This window comes from Protobothrops mucrosquamatus, unplaced genomic scaffold (genome assembly GCF_001527695.2).
Source record: "Protobothrops mucrosquamatus isolate PMUCROS unplaced genomic scaffold, P.Mucros_1.0 scaffold243, whole genome shotgun sequence".
Classification (NCBI taxonomy): domain Eukaryota; kingdom Metazoa; phylum Chordata; class Lepidosauria; order Squamata; family Viperidae; genus Protobothrops; species Protobothrops mucrosquamatus.
In genome coordinates, this window is record NW_015386593.1 from 235,356 (window position 1) to 260,337 (window position 24,982).

General features: G+C 33.8%; 2 protein-coding genes across 3 annotated transcripts in view; one reads left to right on the forward strand and one right to left on the reverse strand.

Moving 5' to 3' along the window:
* Positions 1-982: 982 nt before the first annotated feature.
* ASTE1 (asteroid homolog 1) lies at positions 983-10,971 on the forward strand. Its single transcript, XM_015814359.1, has 5 exons — positions 983-1,021; positions 3,692-5,022; positions 6,095-6,305; positions 8,186-8,381; positions 9,459-10,971. Exons 2-5 carry the CDS (start codon positions 3,712-3,714, stop codon positions 9,739-9,741), a joined length of 2,001 nt encoding a protein of 666 aa, XP_015669845.1. The 5' UTR covers positions 983-1,021; positions 3,692-3,711; the 3' UTR covers positions 9,742-10,971.
* Positions 10,972-11,081: 110 nt separating this feature from the next.
* ATP2C1 (ATPase secretory pathway Ca2+ transporting 1) overlaps positions 11,082-24,982 on the reverse strand; it is a 56,456-nt gene continuing 42,555 nt past the window's right edge. For both annotated transcript variants that reach the window (XM_015814358.1, XM_015814357.1), the window contains exons 19-27: positions 22,576-22,673; positions 21,572-21,622; positions 20,351-20,517; positions 17,647-17,715; positions 14,803-14,919; positions 14,159-14,306; positions 12,973-13,068; positions 12,619-12,760; positions 11,082-11,822 (exon numbers count right to left, since the gene is read on the reverse strand). In XM_015814358.1, the coding sequence (XP_015669844.1) occupies positions 11,689-11,822; positions 12,619-12,760; positions 12,973-13,068; positions 14,159-14,306; positions 14,803-14,919; positions 17,647-17,715; positions 20,351-20,517; positions 21,572-21,622; positions 22,576-22,673 (1,022 nt within the window). In that variant the 3' untranslated portion in view covers positions 11,082-11,688. The remainder of the gene's footprint in view (positions 11,823-12,618; positions 12,761-12,972; positions 13,069-14,158; positions 14,307-14,802; positions 14,920-17,646; positions 17,716-20,350; positions 20,518-21,571; positions 21,623-22,575; positions 22,674-24,982) is intronic.

A 24,982-nucleotide genomic window follows, 5' to 3' on the forward strand; every position in this document is an offset into this window, starting at 1 on the left:
GACCCCTCTGGAACTGAAATCTAGCAAATTTTATAAAACATTTATTACTAATACAAAAATATCATAAAATATTTTCTATGGCCAACTCCTAATGTTTGACTGGGCTATACAGTCCAACATGGGCTATTTTCAAGGTAGATATATCTGAATATCTCCCAGAATATTTAAGAACTTTTCAAGTACATTAGAGCTTCTGCCATTGTTGAAAGAATCTGGTAAGAAAATATCTCTGAAACAAAGACCCAAGAGTTAATGGATCATCTAGTTATTATTAACTTGTCTACCAACAATCTAAATGTTGACAGTCACACTGCAAAACTATTTGTCAAATCTTATTTGTTAAAAACAAACAGGTTTAACCTCAAAATCAGCAACATACCTAATATTAAAGAATAGCTTTTTTATCAAATTGGTCACAAATTTCAATGAGCCCTATGGATTCGCAATTTGTAACAATAGCACCAAGCGTGAAACTGTTGCAATACTCATTGTCTGTACCGCCAATAAAGTTCCATGGAAGAGGCAACTGTTCAATTAAAAAAAAATCGGGATGATTTAGGATCCTCGCGAATCAATATATATCTAAATATCAAATAAAAACACTTTGGGATACGCAGGATAGAAAAATGGATTTTCGCAAAGCAACTGCGAGTAGCAATTCATTTACTTTGTCCAGCAGTACCACCCCGTACTGAGAGGGACGCGAGGGTTGTATCCCTTCGCGTAGCCTCCCTCTCCTCTTCCCCCCAACCAACACCTGCCTTGCTCTCTTCTCCCAGTAAAGTTCGCCTTCTCCCGCTTCCTCAGTGTTTGGCTTCTGTTGCTAGGCGACTGGACTGTGAGCATTTATGCTTCCGTATCCTGGCTGAGGAATTCTGGGAATTGAAGTTCACACATCTTTCTCAAGCCAGTACTGTAAAGGCTGGCGATGACGTAGGTAGCGCGGTCTGCCTTATTTGTCGGGAGCTTAGCCGCTTCCTCCTTTCTAACAGTCGAGAGTTCAGGAACGTTCTGCGCGCAGGTACGTTGTCCAGGAGGTTAGAGGTGGCTCCGCCCAGCACGGTTCTAATCACACGTTCGCCTCTCAGCCTCTTTACAATTAGAATGTTCGGTAATCCGGCGCCCAACATGTATCTTGAGTCAAAAGTCTTAATTAGAAACATGGCTCAGGAGGGACGCTTCCAGTATTACTGGGAATGGAATTGCAAGGTTTCCTTTGTTTCCAAATTTACTAGGCAGCCGGAAATTCAACAGAATTCTCATGCCAAAGAAAACTGAATCTGCAAAATTTCACTCCGTTATGGAATTGTACTGTAAAAATACAAGAGGATGCGGTCAGAAAGAAATGGCATCCCTATAAAGAGGGATAACACCAAGAAGAAAGGCTTAATGTCTAATGTTAAACGGGCTTCTTCAGAGCCGGGGGGGTGGGGTAATTTTGATTTCCACTTTTTTTTTCAGCCCCTATTTACCCATCTGTTTTAAAAGAGGTCCACAGGACAGAAAGCTAAGAGTTAACAACGTTCATTCAGGATTTGATTGGCTATTTCCATTGCATGTAACCCAGACATACAGACACAGATACATTTCAGTTCCTTCCTTGAAGAGTCAAAAGCTCAGAACACTGACCTATCAGCAGGTTGCATTCATTTTAAGAACTACTGTAATCTGCAATAATTTTTTTATGTGCTGGCAATTGCTTTGGTGTTTTCAGTCATTTGGAAATTAGATCATGATTTAAACAAAATGCGCTTTTTCTGAAACTACATTTGAAAAAAGGGTGGTGTGGTGTTGGAATCAATTAGGTTTGCCTATATTACAAAGGCAGGAAGTTTGTGATTCGTATATATGTAGCACCTGAATTTTATTCATTTATATCATTTATTTTTACACGTAACTCAAGGTAGCAAACATATCCAACACATTTTCCTCCTATTTTACTCACAACGATTCTGTGAAGTGAATTGGGCTGAGAGAGAGTGACTAATCCAGGGTCACTCAGCTGGCTTTCATGAGTAAGATGGGACTTGAAGTCATGATCTCTTGCTTTCTCATCTGGTGCCTTAATTACTAGGCCAAATTGGCTCATAATGTGAAAGCAGCATTCTTCCCCATTTCCAATTAAAATTGCCTCAACCACCTGTCCAGCAGAACTCCTTTTGGATGGTGTTCTCTTGAGATTGCTGTAGATTGTTTTTTCCAAGTATGTTTATATATACATATATAAGATAGCTTTGGCATCTGGGGATAGGGATAGATATATCCTTAAATAAAAATTAAATAATAAAAACAATCTGCAGTGTTGCAGATAATCTAACAGTTATTAAATTGAGGACTGTTAGTATTGCCTTTCTCCTTTATTATAATTCAACACCAAACACATATATGACTACTTGTCAGCTTAAGCAGACAGATTCTGCTGGAATTTATGAAATGAAATGTGGGGTAAGTAGAGGAGGGATATAGAGCTTTTATATTTATTTAACCTTGCTACAGATATAATTACAGTAGGATGTGGGAACTACTATTTATAGCATATGGCAGTAGACAACACTGGCTTCCCAAGTAATTCTAAAAACTGATGATACAAGATTTTGCTTTGGGAATAAAAAGCCGTGGAAATTGCTCTTAGGAGAAGCTTTAGATCAAAATGTGGGGTTTTTTTCTGGTGATTGATACACACAGTAAATTCCCAGTTTAACATTTAATGAAGGGAACGAGTATCTGTTAGACCCAAATGTCTATTAAAGGAGAATGGGATTTTAGTCATGTGTAAAATGGCAAATGGGATTTTTCACTAACCTAAGGTGTCATTCATGTGTATTTCTAGTGAGTTGATTCAACTGTTGCAGTATTCAAACTCCAATGTTACTGTATCATAGAAATTTATAATGATAAAATATAAAATACAGTCAATGGAATTTTTCTTTAATCTTTGAAAGCAAACATGCAAAACAATTAACAAGTGCATTTTTAATTATAAAACATTCAGATTTTTAAAAACTTTTTTGAGCCATTTATCCTGCTCTTCTTCCCAAACTGACTAGGGCAGTGTTTCTCAACCTTGACAATTTTAAGGCATGTGGACTTCAACTCCCAGAATTCCACAGCCAGCAATGCTGGCTGTGGAATTCTGAGAGTTGAAGTCCACATGCCTTAAAATTGTCAAGGTTGGAAACACTGGACTAGGGAAATCGAGAAGTCCCATGGCTCTGGAATCCCAGTCATTGCTAAGCATGTTTGAGGAAGCATCTCAAAGTATTTCTTACCTGAAGCCCTATGATTCCTAAAAGCCTCATGAAGTTTTGCATAAGGATGGTTGCCAAAACAGTTTTGCAGTGGTAATGGGGAGAGAAAGGACTCTGACCCTTTTAGGCCTATTTTGATGTACCGTAATTAGAAGCGTGATAGAACCTTATTTCAGAAAGGGCCCAATTTTATAATTTGATTATTTTTTGAAGGTCAGTAGGGTTTTTTCCCCAAATGACTACATTTCAGTTGGCTTTATCCTTACAGCAACTAGTCCACCCATCATGGATGGGAATTTTAGTCATTAATACAATTGCTTTCTCATGGCGTTCAAATACTCTAACTGCAGTATCAGCTAATTAATCAATTAATATTGCCCAATTAATTCCAAACATTGTGCTTTTTCTTTGAAAGATTCATTTTTTTTCTTTTTCTTTAACAGGGGCACTCCAGCTAATAAGAATGGGCATTCATGGCCTAACGAGTTATGTAAGGGAACATAGTGAATTCTTTGTTGATCTGCAGCTGAGAAACACAGATATAATAATTGATGGAAATAATTTGTATCATGACCTTTACTTTAACTCGAATCTGGATATCCGGCATGGTGGGGATTATGATTCTTTTACAGATATTATATGTCAGTTTTTTCAGTCATTGGCTATGTGCCACATACAGCCATACGTTGTGCTGGATGGAGGTAATGATGCATCTAATAAAAAATTTGCAACCTTAAAGCAACGAGCTCAGGAAAAGATCAAGATGGCCGATTCTCTTTCTCATGGTGGGAGTGGAAATGTATTGCCTTTGCTTGTCAGAGAGGTCTTCAAGCAGATTCTAACTAAACTACAAGTGCCTTTTGTACAGTCATTTTCAGAGGCAGACAGGGATATTGTATCTCTAGCCAATCAATTGAGTTGCCCTGTATTAACTTTAGATAGTGATTTTTGCATTTTTGACCTCCAAGCAGGCTATTTCCCTTTAAATTATTTTCAGTGGAAAAACCTTTGTAAATGTAAAGACTCACAAGACAGCTACATCCCAACACGGTGTTTCTCATTAGAAAGATTTTGTAGACATTTTAACAATATGAACAAAACCCTCCTGCCTCTCTTTGCTGTAATGAGTGGCAACGATTATATAAATCTGCCAGCTATGGAAGTGTTCTTTAGTAAAATACACCTTCCTATAGGGAAATTCCGACGGAGGAGTAGAAAGCATGACCGCATTCAGGGACTGCTGAACTGGTTATCTCGTTTTTCTGATCTTTCTGAGGCAATGGAAAGTGTATTGGGGTATTTTAAAAAGCATGAAAAAGAAGACATACGACAACTTCTCTCTTCTTTCATAGCAGAATATGAACCATCTAATGTCAATCTAAAAGATTTTTTCCAGAGTGGTATGTATGAATCTGAAGAAATGAAGAAATTAAAATTACCACAGTGGATTGCAACATGCTTAATTAAAGGACATCTAGCACCATTTATTAGTGATGCTCTTATATTAAGAAGTACCATCCTTCCTGTTCAGGTGGAGAATATGCAAAGACGTAGTGCTCATTCTATAACTCTGCCAATTAGACAAGTTATTTATCGGTTACTGTTGAACATTTCACCAACTTCAGTTACTCCCTCTTTGAACAAAAAGCCAACTTCATTTCCTCCTGTCTTCTATGAATTTGATAGACTCCAAAATTCACTCAAGAAATCATCTGTTCGTGTAGCAGAATTGGCACAGAAATTTCCAGACAGTTGGTATGCTACATTAAATGAGGTAAATACTCAAAATGATGTGCTTGAACATTTCCTATACAGAAAAAATATGAAACATACTGTGCAGATTGATAACTATCATTTTTGAAATCATTTTTAAGTTAGATTTGACCTCTATAACTGAAGATATACATTGAAAAGCATGAGCAATCCTGCTGATATTTAATGATGTTGATACTTAATGCCCTGAGAGATAGCAAGCAGTGCCTTCTGGACTCTGATTCTTTTTTCCCATTTATAGCTAGCAAAATATACATTTATGCTTTTCATATAAATTACTCAACTTTTCAGAATCTCTTCCACATTGAAGATGCCAGGATTTCTTGATGTCTCTAAATAGTTTTATTATAAATCCTTGACCCCAAAGGAATTCTTAGCAAAAAATTTATAAAGAGATATCTGTGATAGTATTTTGCAATAAAAATGAATAAAAACTTGTGGGACATCAAAGACAAAAGCTTTATTAAATTCATATCTGTAGATTTCAGTACATTTAATCAGAAGTACAGAGTGAAATTGGAGAGAACAAATCTTTGTGGTTCAGCAGATAGGGTATACAAAACAATTGTTTTTGGGGGTGATACACAGAGGAAAAATTGCAATAAAAACATTTAAGCATTTTTGCACTAGGTTATTTTTGCAAAAAAAAATTGTACCAAACTTAAGAGTCCAGCAATCCATACATACCATTGAATCTATTCTGTGACATTTATTGTTCTGAGAAATAAGTATGTTTACATTTTTTAAGGAAGGAATGGGAAGATTGAAGCAGTGAAAATATTACTGTAGGATAACTGAATAATGCAGCAGAATTCCTTATGGGATATGTATGACATAAAAGATAGCAATATTTGGGGTGGGGGAAAGAGATTGAGAGTAGTTTACTAAGACAGAATGTTTATTAATTAATAATTCTCCCAAGTGGAAAACTAATCATATGCAAGTATTAGTACTTTTCTAAAGAATCTCACTGTGAACTTGTGGGCCCACTGAATAAAATTATAAATAGGTTTAAAATTAAAAATTACTTAGGAAACAGTATTTTTCTTGAAGGCTTTACCATTTATTTGTAGGCACCCATCGCAGAGCGTCAGCTATTTTTGTTCAAGACGTTTGGAGTGTCAACCAGTATCCTTGAACCAGTTCCTTGTTTGCTGCAGCTCCCTATGGCTGTAACCTGTTACTGGACCAAGTTTTCAGAACCAAAAGTGACACTACAGCACATCAAGGCTTTACTACTTGGAATAACATTTGGGGAATTAGATAAGATGTTGCACATTCCAGGTAGGTTTAGAAAGGATCAGGCTTAGTTGACAGATGGATTTATCCAGCTAAAGGCTATTTTGTTCATTTGATTCAATTTTGTAAGTATGTGATATATTTTAAATAAAAGTACATGTCAAGAGGCTTTTTATTATGTAGACAACATATTAAAATAATTCATAATAAGATGGACAAAACATTCAGTGTTATAGATATACTGTCCAACTCTTTCCTAGTGTTTGTTAAATCATAAATTATTCTTCCAATTAATATTCTATTTTACTGCTCCTGTTTTTGTTTTTAATCATGCTCAGTTTACACCCAGGAGCAAGAAGGAGCTTTCTTTCTGACCCAGATTAGCCAATCCTATTTCAGGATATCCAATATTGTGGGCTAATCATGTGAGACATTGGTTACAGTGTGGTAAGGTGAGGAATTGCAGGCTAGAAGCCAGCTGGTTAAAATAAATGTTTCTACTTACTCTCCAAATAAAAATATGGAAATCATTGTAGAATTTTAATACCTAATATTTAAAGCTGATGTTTGAAGAATTTGATGTTTGTATCATGCATCTTATTAGAATTATTAGTCCTAAAGTATACCTTCACTTTATAGGATGTGAACAACAGTATATTTACAAGTAGTAAATTTGTCTGCTAGTTTTTTTAGAATATAGCATGGTGCTTATAAAAATAAGAATTGAGTTGAGATTGTAGCATAATGGCTGAAGTGCCAAAATTAACCAGAATTATATCTTTAACATTAGGAAAGAAGTGTAAACATGATATGGTACTACTTAGGCTGGTAATCTAGTCCTTTGTCTTTATGTGATAGCCTTCATTGACCAAAACAGTGATGGGTAGTGGAGCAGTGGTGGGATTCAAATATGTGAACAACTGGTTCTCTGTGTGGATGCCGCTTCCGGAAGTACATTCTGGGCCTGGGCAACAAAAAATTAGCTACCGGTTCTGCCAAAGTGGTGCGAACCGGCTGAATGCCACCACTGTAGTGGAGATCAGTATTTATTGACCATCTAGTAGTAGTAACAACCATAAAAGATGTCTATGAAGATTCAGGTCATAGCTGTATCAAAAGTGTTTTGTTTTGTTCTTTGAAAAAGCAACTAGACTGATCTTTGAGGAAAAACAAGATGTTTCGCTTCCTATCCTGGAATACAACTTATGAAGTTTCCAGGATAGGTAGCGAAACATTTTTCCTCAAAAATCAGTCCAGTTGCTTTTTCAAAATAAAATAAAACCACTTTTGATACAACCACAATAGATGTTGTAAATTTGTGATATTAAAAGGAAGGGAGAGGAGGTAATATATCCCAATGAAAGTCTGATCTGGAATTGAATTGATGACTACATGCATATTTCTTTTGTTTTTGCATCATGTTTCTTAGTCCATGTGTGCATTAATATCTGTGCATGTTGCCTGCCTAATTACAAAAAAAGTAGTAGATAAGAGATAAAGTCATCAATACTGTAAAAGAGAAAGAAAAATACAGTTGTTTAAATTAAAGCAAGTACAGCTTGGATATAGTAAGAATACATGTGGGCAAATGGATTCTTTTCACAGTCTCCCTGGGAAAAAAACTGAGAAAGGATTTTAAAGATGATAATCATATGGTGTTATATGAGCTGTTCATGAAAAAAATAAGGATTAGCCAAGTCACTATTTTTCAGTAAAACCCATCAGCAATAAAAAATACTTTTCCAAACTTCCTTTGTTTTTGCAACACTATTCCCATATAAGGGGAAGTACCCAAATTTAAGGTAGTAAATAAGAAGGGCTGTGCTTTTGATGTTCTAAAAATTTAGAAACTTTGGTGTCCATTCTTATCAATGTGAAAATAAAATCATTCAGTGTTCAGGAATTTTTTTTTCTTTCATATCTAGATTCTGAAAAACCACATGCTGAGGTCAATAAAATTGTGCATGACCAGCTCTTGAAATGGAAAGAAAAAAAATCCCCAAAAGATGCTTTGGGATTAGATGTTGCACACACTTTCTGCCAATGGCAGTGCTGCCTGCTAGAAGGATTACATCTCAACCAGCTGCTTTGTAGTCCTCTCCCTGAGCCGGATCTTACACGGTAGGTATTTCCAAAGCATCACATTTGTATGTGCTTACTCCAAAGGATGCTCCTTTAATTTCAATATAATATTAGGATGTGTGTATGAAAAAATAATGTTATTCAGTCTGAGAGTCCTTCAGGTACTTTTTTCCAAACTCCAAGTGGGCTTTCATGTGTTTTGCACTGAGGAATGGCTTCTGTCTAGCCCCTCTGCCATAAAGCCCAGATGGAGGGCTGCAGTGATGGTTGTCCTTCTGGAACTTTTCATCTGCTACAGTATGCATTGTTAGCTGTGAGGCCTTGTATAGAGAGGTGTGTGCCTTTCCAAATTATATCCAATCAATTTAATTTACCACAGATCAACTCCAACCAAGATGCAGAAACATATCAGCAACGATCAAGAGAAATGGGAGGCACCTGAGCTAAATTTCAAGTGTTGTAAACTTAATACTTATGCCAATGTGATATTTTAGTTTTTTCTTTTTAATAAATTTACAGACATTTCTAAAATTCTTTTTTCACTTTGTCATTATGGAGTACTGAGTGTAGATTAATGAGGAAAAATATGAATTTCAACAACTGTAGAATCAGGCCACAGCATAATAAAATTGACAAAAGTGAAGGGGATCTGAATACTTTCTGAATGCACTGTAGCATTTTCCAAAACAAGGAAAATGTTTTTAATTAAAATGTTTGTATAAAACCCAGTTAGTGGACAGCAACTACAAAGGTTGGTCTTGGCAGGCTAAAACCGACAAATGTGGCTAATTCTGGAATGGAACACCAATAGGAAATTCTAGAACTGGAAGGTAGATTTGGAGTGTGTGAAACATCCCAGTAGTAAGACAGTAGTAAACCACTTCCTTATTATTATATAAGAACAAAGTTTTACAAGGATATGTCCATAGTATCACCACGAGTCCAGTTTAATGCAAGGGAGTTTATTTCTAAGACAAATCTGAAAAGGCATTTGTATAAAGGGTTTTAGTATTCTGCACTCTTAATGGTTTTCTTTGTTTGATTGGTTGGTGTGATTTTTAACACATAGCACCAAGTTTTCTTTTACAAAACCAGTTTTTTTTTCATCTTTGACAGGCTTTATAATGGGACCCTTGTCCATAGGTTGTATCATCAGCTTAATTCCAGTTCCAGACCAGAGAACCTCCTCAGAACATCCCCAAAGATCTACGAGCTTTACAGCAACATGGTACAGATAGTTAAAGATTCAATACCACCAAGTTTCTTTAAGAAGTCAACATCCCAAAAGAAAAAGGACAAGAAAATTAATAGATTGCAAGATACACGAGAAAGCACCATGATGGACACTCTATCTTTCTGTAGTGTTAACAGGTTTGCAACACTGGCAATCGAGAACTGAAAGCCCAGTATTCCAGACTGGTTGTTGATATTTATCTGTCTTTGGGTTTGAGAAGTTATTTCTCAAAAGAATTGGAGAAGTAATGCTATTACAATGGATTTACTCCTTCAGTAAATCAGGAACAGGGAAAATTGCTGAATTGTTTCTAATAATTGTTAATTTTTCAGAAGACATTTAAAAAAAACTAATCTTACCTTGAAAAGGTTTCTGAAAGATATTTCAAAGATGCCTATCTATTTTTCATTGTTTCGTTTATACGTTTAATGAAATTATTCACCTTATTTATGTTGTAATAATACCATAGATATTTTGATTTTTTGCTTTACATAGCTTGTAAATCTTATTGAATTGTAAGACTGCAATGGGATAAAATAATGAGGAAATAGTGAAAAACAGAACCATTGCAAAAGAGACATCTTAGCCCAGAAGTATGGGCAAGATTGAGGAAGAGATTGAAAGCAACTCTGCCATAATCACATTAGGTATAAGTTGATCTGAAGAATTATTTTGACAGGCTCTCAACTCTCTGTTACATTACCCTACTAGCAGTAAAGCTCTTTTCAGAAATCCAAGTGATAATTGTTTTCCAAGTTTCACAGATTAAAAAATGAATAAATAAAATATAGAAGTCTGCTTTTTGAAGTCTTTTAAAGAAAGATAAGAAATCTGAGTATCAAAAGTTTCTGACACAGAGGAAAAACTTATATGGTTTAAAATTCTTCTGCTGAATGAAATAAAAGCGTACACTAATAGTGGTTTCTATCAGCCATTCAAGATTAATCAGGAAAAAACCCACAAGCACTAGTGGAACTCTATTTGCAAGATAAAATAACAAACTTGTGCCATGGACAGAATTTCTCTCCTTTTTATACAGACAGAATCAAAGTGAGGTAATTTTAAGTTGCTTATTTACCCTCTTTTCTCTTTTGGAGCTAAGCTGCTATTTATGTAACCACTCTTGTATTCCCCCTTCAAGGTTATGTTCATAGTCCAATAATGTATCTCTGTGAAGTCAGATATAATAAATCCATCTCTATAGTCAAAAGAACTGTATCTTTGAGTACAACCTAACAGATAACATTGATGTGAGTATGCTATGGTACTTGAGTGCTACATTTGGCCTCCCAAGATATTTGATTGAATGCTGTGAGAATAGAAAATGGATGGATTTTTGGCTTGATCTTACAAATCTTTAATTTGAAAGAGAGCAGAGTAGGGGGACAATTGAAAAGGCATGAGCTAATAACTTTGATTAAATAAAATATTTAGATTACCATGGAAGTGAAAAACAAACTATTTTGTGATCCAGTTATATATAAAATTACTCAATCACATATTTTAAGAAAAGCAGACATTTACTTGAAAATTGGAATATAGACTTTTCAATCACAAAAAGAAAGAAAAGACAGTGATCTGACAATTACATCCTGTGCAAAAAAAGGATCAGGATACAAAAAGAAAAACCCATGGTACACAATGCAGAATAATGGAAATAAATACAGGAGCTGAAAAATGGCACTCTTGTAATTCAATCTACATAGATGGAATGCCTCAAATATTTCCATAATCAAATCCCATCACCTTCACCATAAAGCTTATTTTAAATAAAAGCTAAAACCTTTCATCTAGTTTATATTTCTATAGACATACATCTCTTAAGAAAAAAAGGTGTGCCAGACTCTTGACATAGGTTTCTTTTTAAAGTAATCTTTCTCATACTTACAAAGTTCCATCAATTTGGAAAGAAAAATTATCTTTGAGGGAAAAAAAATATTACCAAAGTTGCATAATTTATTACTCCCTGTCTGGAAGTTTAGAATTAAACAGTCTTTAATTTTACCAAAGTTTATTATACTTCAGGGAGAAGGGCTTGTCAAAAGCCGTTTATATTGTTTCTCCCTCATACATAAACAGCAGTTTCTAGTTACGCAAAGAATGCAATGTGCATCATACGTCGAGAAATGATCCCAAAGGTGGTGATCTACCATGCTTCTGGGTCTTCTCCCTGCTTTTTTCAACCTTCTTTATGATCTCTGATATTATACACACGGAAGAGGTAAGGCCCAGAAGAAATTGCAAATCTAAAAATAAATGAAAACATGGCTTTTCAATTCACAGTTACAAGAAAAAGTTTTAGTCTGCCTACTTTTTAAATAACTAAAAGAACTGATATAAGATTGGGTTTTAATTTTAACCTAGAAGGGATTACAGTTTTTTCTTAATCTGACAAGACTTTATAGAAAAGTTCAAAAGTCTATTTTTAAAGTACATTAAATTGTTTTGGACAATTGATCACCTCAACAGTTTCCCCAAAAAAATCTCTAGGTCCTGAGTCTAATAAAAGAGGTTGGTAAGAGAAACAGATCAATGCTGTTCTTAGAATAAGCTAATTTTAATCAATTACCACAAACTGATCTTGCTGAACAGTCCAAAGAACAGAAGGGACATAATGACCTCCTGGTTTCCCTTTTGTGAATATGTACAGTATGCTTTATTTACTCCTATCGTTCAGATCCTAGTTTGAAATAAATCATAATTTACTATTTTTACCTGGGCTGTCTGTCTACAACTTGTAAAAGAAAAACTGACATGAAGAAAGAAGAACACATAAAGTCATTCCCTCACTTCCAATTCATGTAGTGCTGAATGTGCAAGAAGGAAGAGGAAGAAATAACTCAAACAAATTTAGTAAGAGAGAAATGGGAAAAATATGATTGAAAAGACTGATAAAAAAGAAAAGATTCTAATACAAAATAGGATGCTTTATGTACAATTTTATTCATGTTTGAATGAACACACAAAACATATAACATAATATAACACACAAAACATATAAAGATTTCATTCTGAAAATCAAACTTAGTTATGCCTCCTTACCCGTTATGCTTAGACTTTCTGTCTGAAAAACTTTCTGAAGGGGAGGGAAGTAGATTACCAGCAGCTGACCCATTATAGATCCAAGGACAGCATAACAGAACATCTTGTTGCTGCAAAGTCCAATCTCAAACACCGATTTAGTCTGGAAGTTAAGAAAAGAAATTCTTCCAGTTGTTTATTCAATAAATTGAAAGCAAAATTCTTAGTAAACTAAATATAACAGAAAATATTTTTCCATAAACTCCATAGAAACTTGAGCTAGCTATGATCTTAAACATACTGCTGATGATTTATGTATCATAAGTTTTCCAAAAATATTTATTGCATAAATTTTCAAATCAGATGAACACATACCTGAGATCTAGAACTCAATGCGTTAAACATATCAAAAAATACAAAGCAAGTGAAAGTCATTGTTGTATCTCTGGGTGTTATAACATTGTCTCGTAGCTGCCAAAAAAAAAAAAAAAAGCTTAATTTATAAATTTAATTTATAAAGTTCACTAATAGTTTATGAAAACATTTTAAATAACTTTTCCTCAAGATTTGAAATGTTAGTATCATAAAGTATATCTAACTCTGGGGACTTCCCACTTGGCTGATTTGGGAGCATAATAATACTATTAATAACACAAAAAAGATATGATGGTGATGACGATGATATGCATTTACTTCAAATACTTTGTGCAGCTCCATTACAAGAACAATACTCTGATTTTCAGCCTTCCACCCTAAATTGTGCACCAGAAAGTGCTACTCCATCCAAAGTCATCTGATCATGAGTGTGTGGGTGTGACAAAATAGCTGCTCTGTCTTGCCAGGGCCCTTAGACTCTTAGGGCTTCTAGCACTGCCAGCATCATCATTGCATCTACATCTGTTAGTACAGCTAACAACTGAGAATTGGTCTTATAAATTAACAAAGTATTCAGAGCTTGTTTGACTAATTCCCCATTTATTTCTTATTTCTTTTTTCCCCCATTTTTTTTTAACCTGTTCTCAAACTGAAACTCAAACATTTACATAGAGGATAGAGTTTTGTTTTGTGCTATTATACCACATAATAGCTATTTCTTTCAACATCATGCTATTATTTTTAAAAAATAAGCTATGAATCTATGAAATTTCAAAAAGTTGCATGCTGGTCTTTCTCAGGCCATAAAATATTCTGTCTTTAGTTAAAAAAAACCTCAGGAAAATTTAACTATCAAATGCACTTGCTTGTATTCAAATCTGTTGTTATTTGAAGAGCCGCTAGAAGTTACTTTTTTCAGAGGTTAATTTTATATTTTTTGTACGAAGCGATCCCATAGTATTTCAATACTTATTTTGAAAATCTTTCTTCCCTTAGAAAACCCATTTGCCTTGGATACTTAAGGCTGTTATTCAAAAATCCAGAATGTATAGCTTTCTTGCTTGCATAGAACATATTATATGGTTCTTTAGATCTCAGTCATAGCCTATATATTTTTAGTTTGTAGTTTCTGACATATATACAATACTGCAAGTAAACGTTAGCATTACAAACAGATGGTTCCTACCTCTCTCCAGAAGACAAATAGTGTTCCACATACAATAATTATAGATGAAACTAGAATTTTAATAATCAGATTTTTGGTCAAAATGCTGTCCTTGACATTTCGTGGAGGCTTTCGGATAACATCTTTATCTACAGGCTCAACACCAAGACTAAAAATTAAGAAAGCAAATAATTTTATAAAAGTTTATCTTAATTAATATCAAATAAATCGGTTAACATGGAATTTGGTGCAAACTTACATATAGGTGTATATTTGTCAATCCAACTAATCAAAATAGGCTGAATCCAGACTAGATTAGTGTACTGGAATCAATGGAATGTAAATGTGACTATTCAGGCTTTAATCCAATTTACTTTATCTTATACTACCTGCAAAATTACTTATGCAATCTCACCATGTCAATATTAAAAACAATTTACCAGTGATATTAAAAAGCAATCCTTTGAAAATGATACAGAAATAAATGTTTAATGCAACCATTTTTAAGTGCTGTCTTGACAGATAAACCAAAAATTTGACATAGCTGCCTTTTGGATGGAGGGAATTGTAACAAATTCAACTACAGACTGTCAATTAATTATATAAGAAATTTTAAAAAATGCTTCAGCTTCAATTATGCAACTCTGATATATTAAAAAAAATACCTTTGAGCTGGAGGTCCATCCATGATAATGTTGATCCATAAGATCTGCATAGCATTGAGAGGATTAGGAAAGTTCATTAATGTGGCCAATGAGATTAATGTCAATGCAGCTATACTCCTGTTGAAAAAAGTTATTTTAAACAGCTGTCAGCATAGCCAAAAAAAGGAAGGATGAGGGAGAATGTAGAACAGAAAACTATAATATAAATGAATAGCAAATAAATGTAAATACACAATAAAAATCCAACTGCTTTAAAGCTGATCACATAAATTGGGGTGTTATTTGGAGCAACATAAAGTAATTATAGCTTTCACATTCAGATCACATAGCAATTCAAAATTTGCAATATCCTCTGCTACTGAAATAGAGCCAATGATGGTTTTGTCTACTTGATAAAAATATGCATTTTGTAACAATTGAAATAAACAGAACTTTTCCATGTTTATAAGAAATCATGGTTCCAATAACAAAACGCTCATGAACGTTTAGTTTACACGTTGATATAGTGTTGAAACCTGCACTATTTTGTATATGTATCAAATCTGAATGGCAATTCCAAACTTGGATATGCTTGGAAAATCTCTCCCAAAGCATTTTGATACATTATAAAATATACAGTGTTTTCCAACCTTGACACCCTCTATTGTAAATGCATGGACTTCGAAATTCTGGGAATTAAGTCCACATATCTGGAAGTTCCAAAAGTTGGGAAACAATGGTATATAAATTTCAAAAGGATGCTTTGAAGCTGTAATGTCTTACTTGATTCTTCTAGTCCTTATGAATTATGGCCAACTTTTAAAAAAGTTGCCTATAAAGTTCCTGGTCTCTTTGTGTTTGGAATTTATGCAATACTGTCAAAATGCAATATGTTTAGTTTATTTTTAATCTTAATAATTACTACATTGATAGCATATTTATCCTGCTCTTTAATAAAAAAATCTCCTATGAATGCTTTTTTTACAAAAACCAGTGTAATCAGATTCATAATAAATAATGCAAGGAGAAGACAGTAATAAGAAAAAAACAAAGAAAAAACATGATGGGATGTCAATTATCTTGAAACATGAATCAATCTTTATTTTATTTTGTGAGTCTATTCAGGCTTGTATTGCATCACAGCCTCCCCTTGAGTTCATTCACTTTTCTCCTTTCTATATTTGGGACCTTCATTATTTTTGCTTCTTCTCCCCCGGGACAAGATAATTCCTCAGAAACTCTTTTGATAGCATTTAAGAAAAGGTCAATATTAGGGAAACAGTTCAAGGGAAAAGGATGTTTAAAAAATAAACAGGATGAGTGCACCAAAACCAAAGAATAAACTATGAATTTCTGCCTGAATGACAACATGCCCATATATGGTAGTATGTCAGATGTTGAGGTAACCTAAGCAGACAAGGACAGAGATAATGTATTCTGGTTAGGTGCTTCTGGTAGATTGTGACCTCTGCGGGCCTTTCCAATGGGACCAAAGGGGAAGGGAAATGGGGTGTTGCGTTAGGATGTATAAAAGTGACTGGTCAACATGGCTTGCGTGTGGTCCGTTGCTTGAGAACTTCCTGCGAGAAGTCTTGACTTGGATCCACCGCACTTTGCAAACCGCTTTCTTTTTTTTGTTAGTAATAAATTTTGTTTTCTTTGCAACCCAATTAGTGGATTTAATTTGTTTTTAAATTCATGCGCAACAAGTACAAGGAATTGACTCACAACAGCTTACTAAATTATTTTCCAACATATAACCACTCCCTATTTTCTTTAAGGCTTTTCATCAAGCGTGAATAGTACTGTGCTTTTTCTCATATGAACATATGCCTATATAACTTTCAGAATTGAAACAAATAAAGCTAATGCAGAAGGGTGAATGAGAGGTATCATAGATATTAGCCAGTATCATAGGAAGTTTCAAGGCAGATATAATGGCAGTGGGTTTTTCCATTCTCTGAATTCTGAGGTTTCATTTAATACCTATAATTAATAAATCATCTAGCAGGAGCAATCTGTAATAAGTAGAACACTACTGCAAGTTACATAAAAGCATCAATTAATACTCAGAGAGTAATTTTGTTATAGAGCTGCAAAAACAAGCTGAAATCTATTATAATTTCAAATTAACAGATCTACTGTAACAAAATCTTTCTTTTGTCAGATGCATGAACATATATTGCAAAATAAATGTTAGTTTTCAAGGTGTTATAAGTACCTCCAACAAAATATCTGTAGTTCTACCGTTTTCTGTCATTTTAAGAACATTACTTATGCAATAGAATGTGAAAGAGTTTTGAGTATGAAAACATCTGAGTTTATTAAGTTCCATATCAAGCAGTTATCATGCAATAAGGCTGACCATTTTTACATAGAAAGTACTTTCAGAGGGCCTTATAAGCCCAGTTCCTATTGAGCCTGGCTGCTGCAATGTTGAGAAAATACGTACCTTATCAGATAGACAAACTATCCAACTCTATGATTAAAAGCTGAAAAATCTACTGCATATCTGTTTTATCAATTCAACATTTATTAATAAAAAGACATAATTCATATTTGATTATTTCATGCAGTTTAAATATAGGTTGTCAAAATTTTTATCTGTGCAAATATTTTGTTCAAAATCTTACGTGAATAACTTATATACAGATTTGAGCTGCCAGCTGCAGATATGACAGTGAATTTATTAGTTAGAATCATGATTAGGAAATATTGCAGTTAGGGCTGAAGAGCAAAAAGCATGCACAAGAAGCAATACCAAATTCAGTTTATTTCAAAATTAGCCATGCAAACATCTATGCAAATGTTCTTGTAAACAAAATTTATAATAAGAAATATCTGACACCGTGCTTTCAAACTTACGTGCTAAGTTGAAATCTAACAAAATTTTTAATATTATTATAAATTCCTTTACCCTCTTCAATAGCAAACCTGAAATACAAAAACAAAGATAAAATGCTTAAAGAAAATGAACAGTGAAAAAGTAAAGATTTGAACAACATCCTAAAAACTCAGTGCTTATGACCATTTAATTTACTTTACATTCAGTGTTATCTAAAATACTTAAAAAAATAATTTGGTCTGTTTCAGCTACTGTACATAAAAGTCATCACAATCAGAAGGAATGTGGTAGCACCTTATACAACTAACAAATTTTATTAAAAGGCATAACCTTTTGCCTGTTTTACCTGAGATACATTTATGACCTTTTCATCATCTGAACCCATAGAAAATAATTTCTGGTTTAATTACATCAAGACTTCAACAATTTCAGCCTCCTCATCAACCTTAACCTTTACTTGTTTATGTAATAAATCCACTTCCTTGATGACACAGTAAAACTTCAAAATAGAAATAAAATATAGGAACTACAGACTGCCAGGCATATATACATGCTTTTAGCTCACACCAAGAACACACACCATCATATTTATTGTTTAGAATCAAATTCTATGCTACAACTATACTAGAATTGCTCAACTAATTACAGTTGGAGTAGTTTTTTTATTAACCCAGTAGACATTCAGTAGGTTAATATATCCACCTAATGAGATCAATTAAGCCAAATTGATTCCAAGGAATACCTATTAAAAGACAAATCACCAACATCAAACAACAAAGCACTATTGCCTGTCGTCTACAGCTCACAATTTAGGTCACTCAATTAGGAAGTTACAACCAAAACTAGATAATGACATTCCACTTTCTCAAGGGCTGGGTGGCAGGTTCATACTTGTAAGCTGATAACCAAGCAACCTGGAACAAATTCTCACAAGCAACAAGCAACAGAATAATTATCCTAACACGGAAATTTTGCATTTGAAGTCCTTAACTAGCACCTGGTGATAACCCACAGCATAGGCATGGGTCTGCTGGCATTACACAGAATATTCCTCCGTTTTTGTTTTTTGTGGTCCTGTTATAAAGGAACCTCAGCAATAAACTTTCACATTTGCTTCCACATTTACACCAATAGGCTTCATCATAGCCTTCCAAATATCATTCACTAAATTAAAAGCATTTTCAAATCCTTTTCAAATTATTTGAGATATCCCATTTTCTACCGGGAATGCTCCTTTGATTCTATATAGGATAAATAGGCTAGACGTTGCACAAAATAAATTAATTGACTCATGTTTGCTATCAAGACTCAAGACCAGGACATGTAATATCAGAGGATTTTAACTTCCCAGGGCATTCAGTACAGATCTCAAAGTAGTTACTATGGAATAAATAAACTTTGCCAGCACAATTGAGCAAGAGATTGCTTAACACACATCAAAAGATTTCAACCTATCATAGTAACTCTCAACAAACACAATGGATTTTAACATATTACAATTGTTAATTGACAAGGAATTTACTATGCAATCTGCATCTGTATAACTATCCTCTTTTCCCTTTCCTCCCATCCTCCCAATTTAAACCCTATATCAGTTTAGCCATTCAAGGAATCTGATGAAGTAAGCTGTTACTTAAAAAACAGTCTATGGCTTTTAATAAATTGTGTTAATCCAAAAAGATGGTATCAGATTCCTCTTTATTTTGGCTGCAATAAACTAACATGGCTATTTTCCTACGATGTAATTAAAATCACTATTACTTCAGTTTTTTAACAATGTTTTAGGAACTTATGTTTTATTATTAAAAAATATAAACCTTGAGGATATGGATGACCCTATCTTGATATTTGTTCCCAATATGATGTGCATATATTTTAAATACATTTAATTTTTTTTTTAAATTAATTTTTGTTCAAATGGAAGAACTTCAAACATTAAAATTACAAAAATAAAATAACATTTCGCTTCATATTTCTCAACCATGAATTTTCATTATTTGAATACAAGTTATTATAGTAATATAACCTTTATCTGTACTATAGAACAGAGAATGTTAAATATCAGACCTGGTACACTGAAAAATCTTTATTTTATCCATTATCTATTTTTCCTTCTTGTTCTGTATTAAAGATAAATATTTTTTCTTTTGTCCCTTCTACTTGATTTTGAATAGGATTAGGATTATTATTATTATTTGGCATTATTAATTAATTAGGAGAATACAATGTTAATGCAGAATAATAGTTTTGCTGCCTATTTACTAGCTTTGTCAGGTACACTTTTGCAAGCTTCCTATGGTGCGCCAGAAGAGGGCAAGCTAGCTTTGCACCAGAAAGACACACAGCAGCTCTTTCTAGAGCCGCCTTGCAAATGGGCGCCACAATGGGAAGGTTCAGAGTCAGCAAGAAGCTGACTGCCTGCACAGCGCATCAATTCGTCTCCCCACCAAAGTGCTACCATTTATCTACTCGTATAGAACATGCTTTCAAACTGCTAGGTGGGCAGGAGCTGAAGCAAATGACGGGAGCTCACCCCTTCACACAGTGCTAGGACTTGAACTGCTGGAGCAGAAACCATCTCCAGCATGATTAAGCTACTGAGCAACCACACCTCTTTGAATAGGATTATTCTATGGAATGCCAATTACTTTCTACACAAATGACATCATACAAATAATAAAATTATTACATTGCATGCAGAATGGCCCTATAATTCAAACATACATTATTGTTTGAAAGTCATCATCCACCAGGATCATATCAGCTGCTTCTTTACAAACATCAGTGCCGGTCTGCCCCATTGCAACTCCAATATCCGCAGCTTTTAATGCTACAGCATCATTCACTCCATCGCCTGTCATAGCAACTACTTCACCATTATTTTGAAGTGACTAAGAGAAAAAAAACCAGGCTGATTATGTCAAAATATTTTACTAGTCTAAGATTTTATAATGAACGTGTGCTTTTAAACATTGCCTATCTCCTTTTATGAAGCTGAAGACTTCATGAACCTCTCTACTATACACATCTATATACTACTAAAACTCTTGTGGCTTTTTGCATGTAACCTCAACTGGGTTAATTTGGAAGATATAGGACAATTATTGAATCAGGGTACTTATAGAATGCCGGGATCCATGATTCCTGCGAGAATGAAATTTGGAGAAATTGTGGCCACTTCTACGCCACTGGGTTGCCACCTCTTCATTGCTGTTGTCATGTTGGTCAGTGGTAATCACATGATTCTTATTTCCAATGTTCCCTGACAACTTCCCAAAAGTCAATGGAGAAGCCAGAAGGAACTGTAAAGTTGATTGTTATTGCCAACCCTCCCTGCCACTTTCCCATTAGCAAAGTCTTGTACTGGGAAGCTGGCAGAGAATGTCAGCAATGAGGAAGAAAACAGGGAATGTCATCTGGCAGCAACCACTTATCTGGAGGAGAGGAGAGGAGAGGAGAGGAGAGGAGAGGAGAGGAGGGAGAGGAGAGGAGAGGAGAGGAGAGGAGAGATGAGAGGGGGGAGGGAAAGGGAGGTTGTTTGATGTTTCCTGCAAACTTCCCACTGGAAAACTCAATGGGGAAGTTGAAAGGAAACATCAAGTTGCTCCTGATTATTTTGCATATGATCATTCTATTTCTCCCTTTAGGTAAGGAAATATATCTGAAACAATGACCCAGCAGACCAAGGGTTGTTGAGTATGAGATAAATGTATTAACATTTTATTAAAAATTATTTAATTTTGTTTTTTGAAATCAATTACCGGTATATAAATATTGATTGGCTTAAATCAATGTTTTAAAGAAAACATTTTAATTTTAATTATCCCAGACTATTTTTAAAGTTGTCCTTTAACCTGAATAGCAGGATTCTCTTGAAGAGCTCTAAAGAATTTCAGGTGGTTGTTTTTGAATTAAAGTATGCTTGCTTGGAAAGTAGATACATACCTTAACAATTTTCAGTTTATGTCTGGGGCTTGCTCTGTAGAAGACTGCTACCTAAAAGGTGGAAACACTAACATTTTAACTATTGTAAAAGTTAAGCTATACAATATTAATCTCTTACCTAGAGAGACATAAAAACAAGAAAACAACTCAGCGGAAAACGGAAGAAGTATTTTTTTCCAGTTCTAAATATTCTATTTCTTTTTCTCTAACTACATTCATATGGCCTACCTAGTCTCTCTCATTCTCATCGCATCTCCAACCATGATTCCAGTGAAAACTATTTTTTGTTAAATACTCCAAAACCTACAATGACACTATTTCCACTTTAAGAGAATAAAATTTTCTCACTAGGAAATATAAATAATTCCACACAATAAGAAAAATTTTTTAGAGTTAAGAGATCCTGTATAGATTACTTAAAAGACCTTGCTGGGAAAAGAGCAGCCTTGAGACATAAATTGTGTTTATAAATATTTACAAAAATTATATAGTAATAGCATTTGCATCCATAGGAATATAAAGAAATAAGTAGAGGAAGGACAAAACCACTTTCTGGAAATGATATGGACCAATAGTCATTGTATGGGATGAATTATGTCAGTCCAACAACAAAAAAAGCCCTCTTAAATCATTCTTATTGAAATATAAAAATAATTCCTCAAGATAAAAAATGAACAGGATCCTCCGGGTAAAGAGAATATTTTACATTTGAACAATTTTGTCAAATGTGACTTTCTTTTTAAAGAATATTGTGTTGCATTACTGAAACAAATGTTGAAAGAAAACATACAACTATATTTATTTGTTTCATAACAAACAAAAGTCAGAAGCTATAAGTTAAAAAATTATTGTTTAGCTTTTTAATTAGCTAAGTAATACATTAATAAGTATAAGCATAATTAGTATATATACTTTCTTAAATTGTAAAGAACTGAAATCTACTACTCTACAAACTCAAAAATTCTCTATCCTCTAAGATAACTTCTTCGCAATTTATTATTAACCTTCGGTGCTATTTGTGAAAGTTGCTGTATATCCAATGCATCCACTTCTTCACCCGAGATTGATTGAGAACTTTTGGAATACAATCCTAAGCGACTGGCTAGAAAAAAAAGGAAAGAAAATAAAATCAGAAACTAAAGGACCCATTGGATTGGATATAGTGGAATTGCTAAATTCTCAGTAAGCATTTTGTTAACTAATCATATGTGTAAAGAAACTGAAAATAAACACTCCACTGCACACTAACATGTGTAGGTGTGCAATGTGTGTTTGAGCACACATACAAACACAATTTCTTTTCTTCAGTACAGAAAAGCTTGATAGTTTAAGAAATATTTATAGCTCCACATTGTCTTTTGAAATAATTCTAGCAAATACGCTTATTCTTATAGTAGGCCCAAAAAATAGTAAGATATAATACTTCAGTTTGCAAGTGTAAAATTAAATTATTAAATAAGTTATCATGAAAACTCCTCCTGCTTGGACAATTGATTGGTCCTTTAAGAAACAGCCTCGGATAGGCTAATAGCTTTTTCTGGCTGCAACTGTCTTGCAGCTTCAGAAATATTAAAACACAGTTTCTTAGTAACTTTCCAATAACATAATCTGAGATAAAAGAACTACAGGTGGTCCTTAAACTCATATTTATACAAGTTAAAATAAATGTGTAAGAGGAAGGATAATTGTTCTTATGAATTAGGTGCCTATAAGCTCATCTATTATTCCAGGTATGTTGGGTTAGCTTCCAGTACAGCAAGACAAACCAACATCCACGTTTTTCTCTGCTCTGTGAATGAGGGATATTACAATAAAAAATGCAGCTGAATGTAAGATTACAAATGGAAAGGTTTCCTGAAACTAATTTAAAGATTTTGGAAATTAATTAGAAACATCCTCTCGTGTGATGCATTAGCAGATTTCAAGATTAATAAACAGACAAGGATGTTAGCAAATAATAGAAAAATAGAAAATCAAACAGAACTGACAAATGAAATGGGTTTTAAGATTTTAAAATAACTATGTTAAGACATGAAATGAAGTTTAAAAAAGGGAAGAAGAAAGTACAACTATCATTGCTTAAGAGAATTTCTGTGATAAAAATAAATTGTCTAGAAAGTGGTTTTGTTTCAGACAAATACCTGTTTTGACAACTGATGCATTATTTAAACAGATGTATCTAAATATATGTGCTGGGGGGGGAGCATAAGCTAAATATATGCTGTTACAAGATGCGAGGGAAAGAGGATTGGATTTACCTGATTTGTAACTATATTTTGCTTTTTGTTGTGTTGGATGAAAGAGTGAGTACTGACTGCTGAGAAATAGAAGGCTCTTGGAGTTAGTAAAACATGAGCTGAGATTTGGGGGACAGAGTTATTTGTGACAAAGTTAAGGTTAAAGTGGATTTTAATAATCATTATGTTAGCCATGCTGTATTAAGAATATGAAATAGATGCAAATCCAGGTTGTGCATGAAAACACATTTGTGCCTCTCAGCACAAAAAGCAGGAAAAAAATAAGCAAACATAAATGGCTAACTTATCATGAAGTACTGGAATTTTGCCAAGGGGAATATAAAAACAAAAAACAAAACTGGTGGCAGAAATAAAATACCATTATAGATATTAATGGTTCCCTTATTACAATTATTAGAGATTTAAAGTAGACAAAATAGTTTATCGCTTTGAAAACTGTAACAAATACAATTGTTTATGAATGATGAACTTATAATTGCTAAAAATGTATAGACTTTTAATGAAATTTGAAATAGAAGAATAAGTGAAATATTGTTTCACTTCTTCTATTTCAAATTTCATTAATTCAAAGATGGATTAAAATGTTCAGTTACCCCATATGAACTTGTTGCGTAAAACAGAAAAAAGGGACCTTAGGATTTAAGATTTTGATCATTATAGAAGAGAAGAAAATTATATTGTAACCATAGAGTAAGAGATAAATGTATAATTGTGTGTGTGTGTATATGTGTGTATGTATATATATATATATATATATATATATACCCTTTCTTGAACTTTTAACTTCCTCTTTGATTTTTTTCTTTGATTTTTTGTATTAATTTGTAATAGTTTTTAATCTCCTTTTAAACATTATAAAAGGTTGTCTCCTAGGTAAATTCATGACTGATAGCACTTAAAAAAAGTGAGACCACCAGGAGAATTATGAAACCATAAAAAGGTTTAATAAATATAAAAACGCCGAGCTTTCGCCAGGTCCTCCCGGCTTCATCAGGGCAAACTGCCACGAATGTGAGATGTGCTTTATAAGGATGGAATCTTTTGCACACGGCCCTTCGATCGTGTTGTGGGGCCCAACTGCTCCGTCTGCGTTTGAATAATGCAAGTCACGCTGCTGATTGTTTTATTCCTCTTCCTACTAACTGCGCCGTTA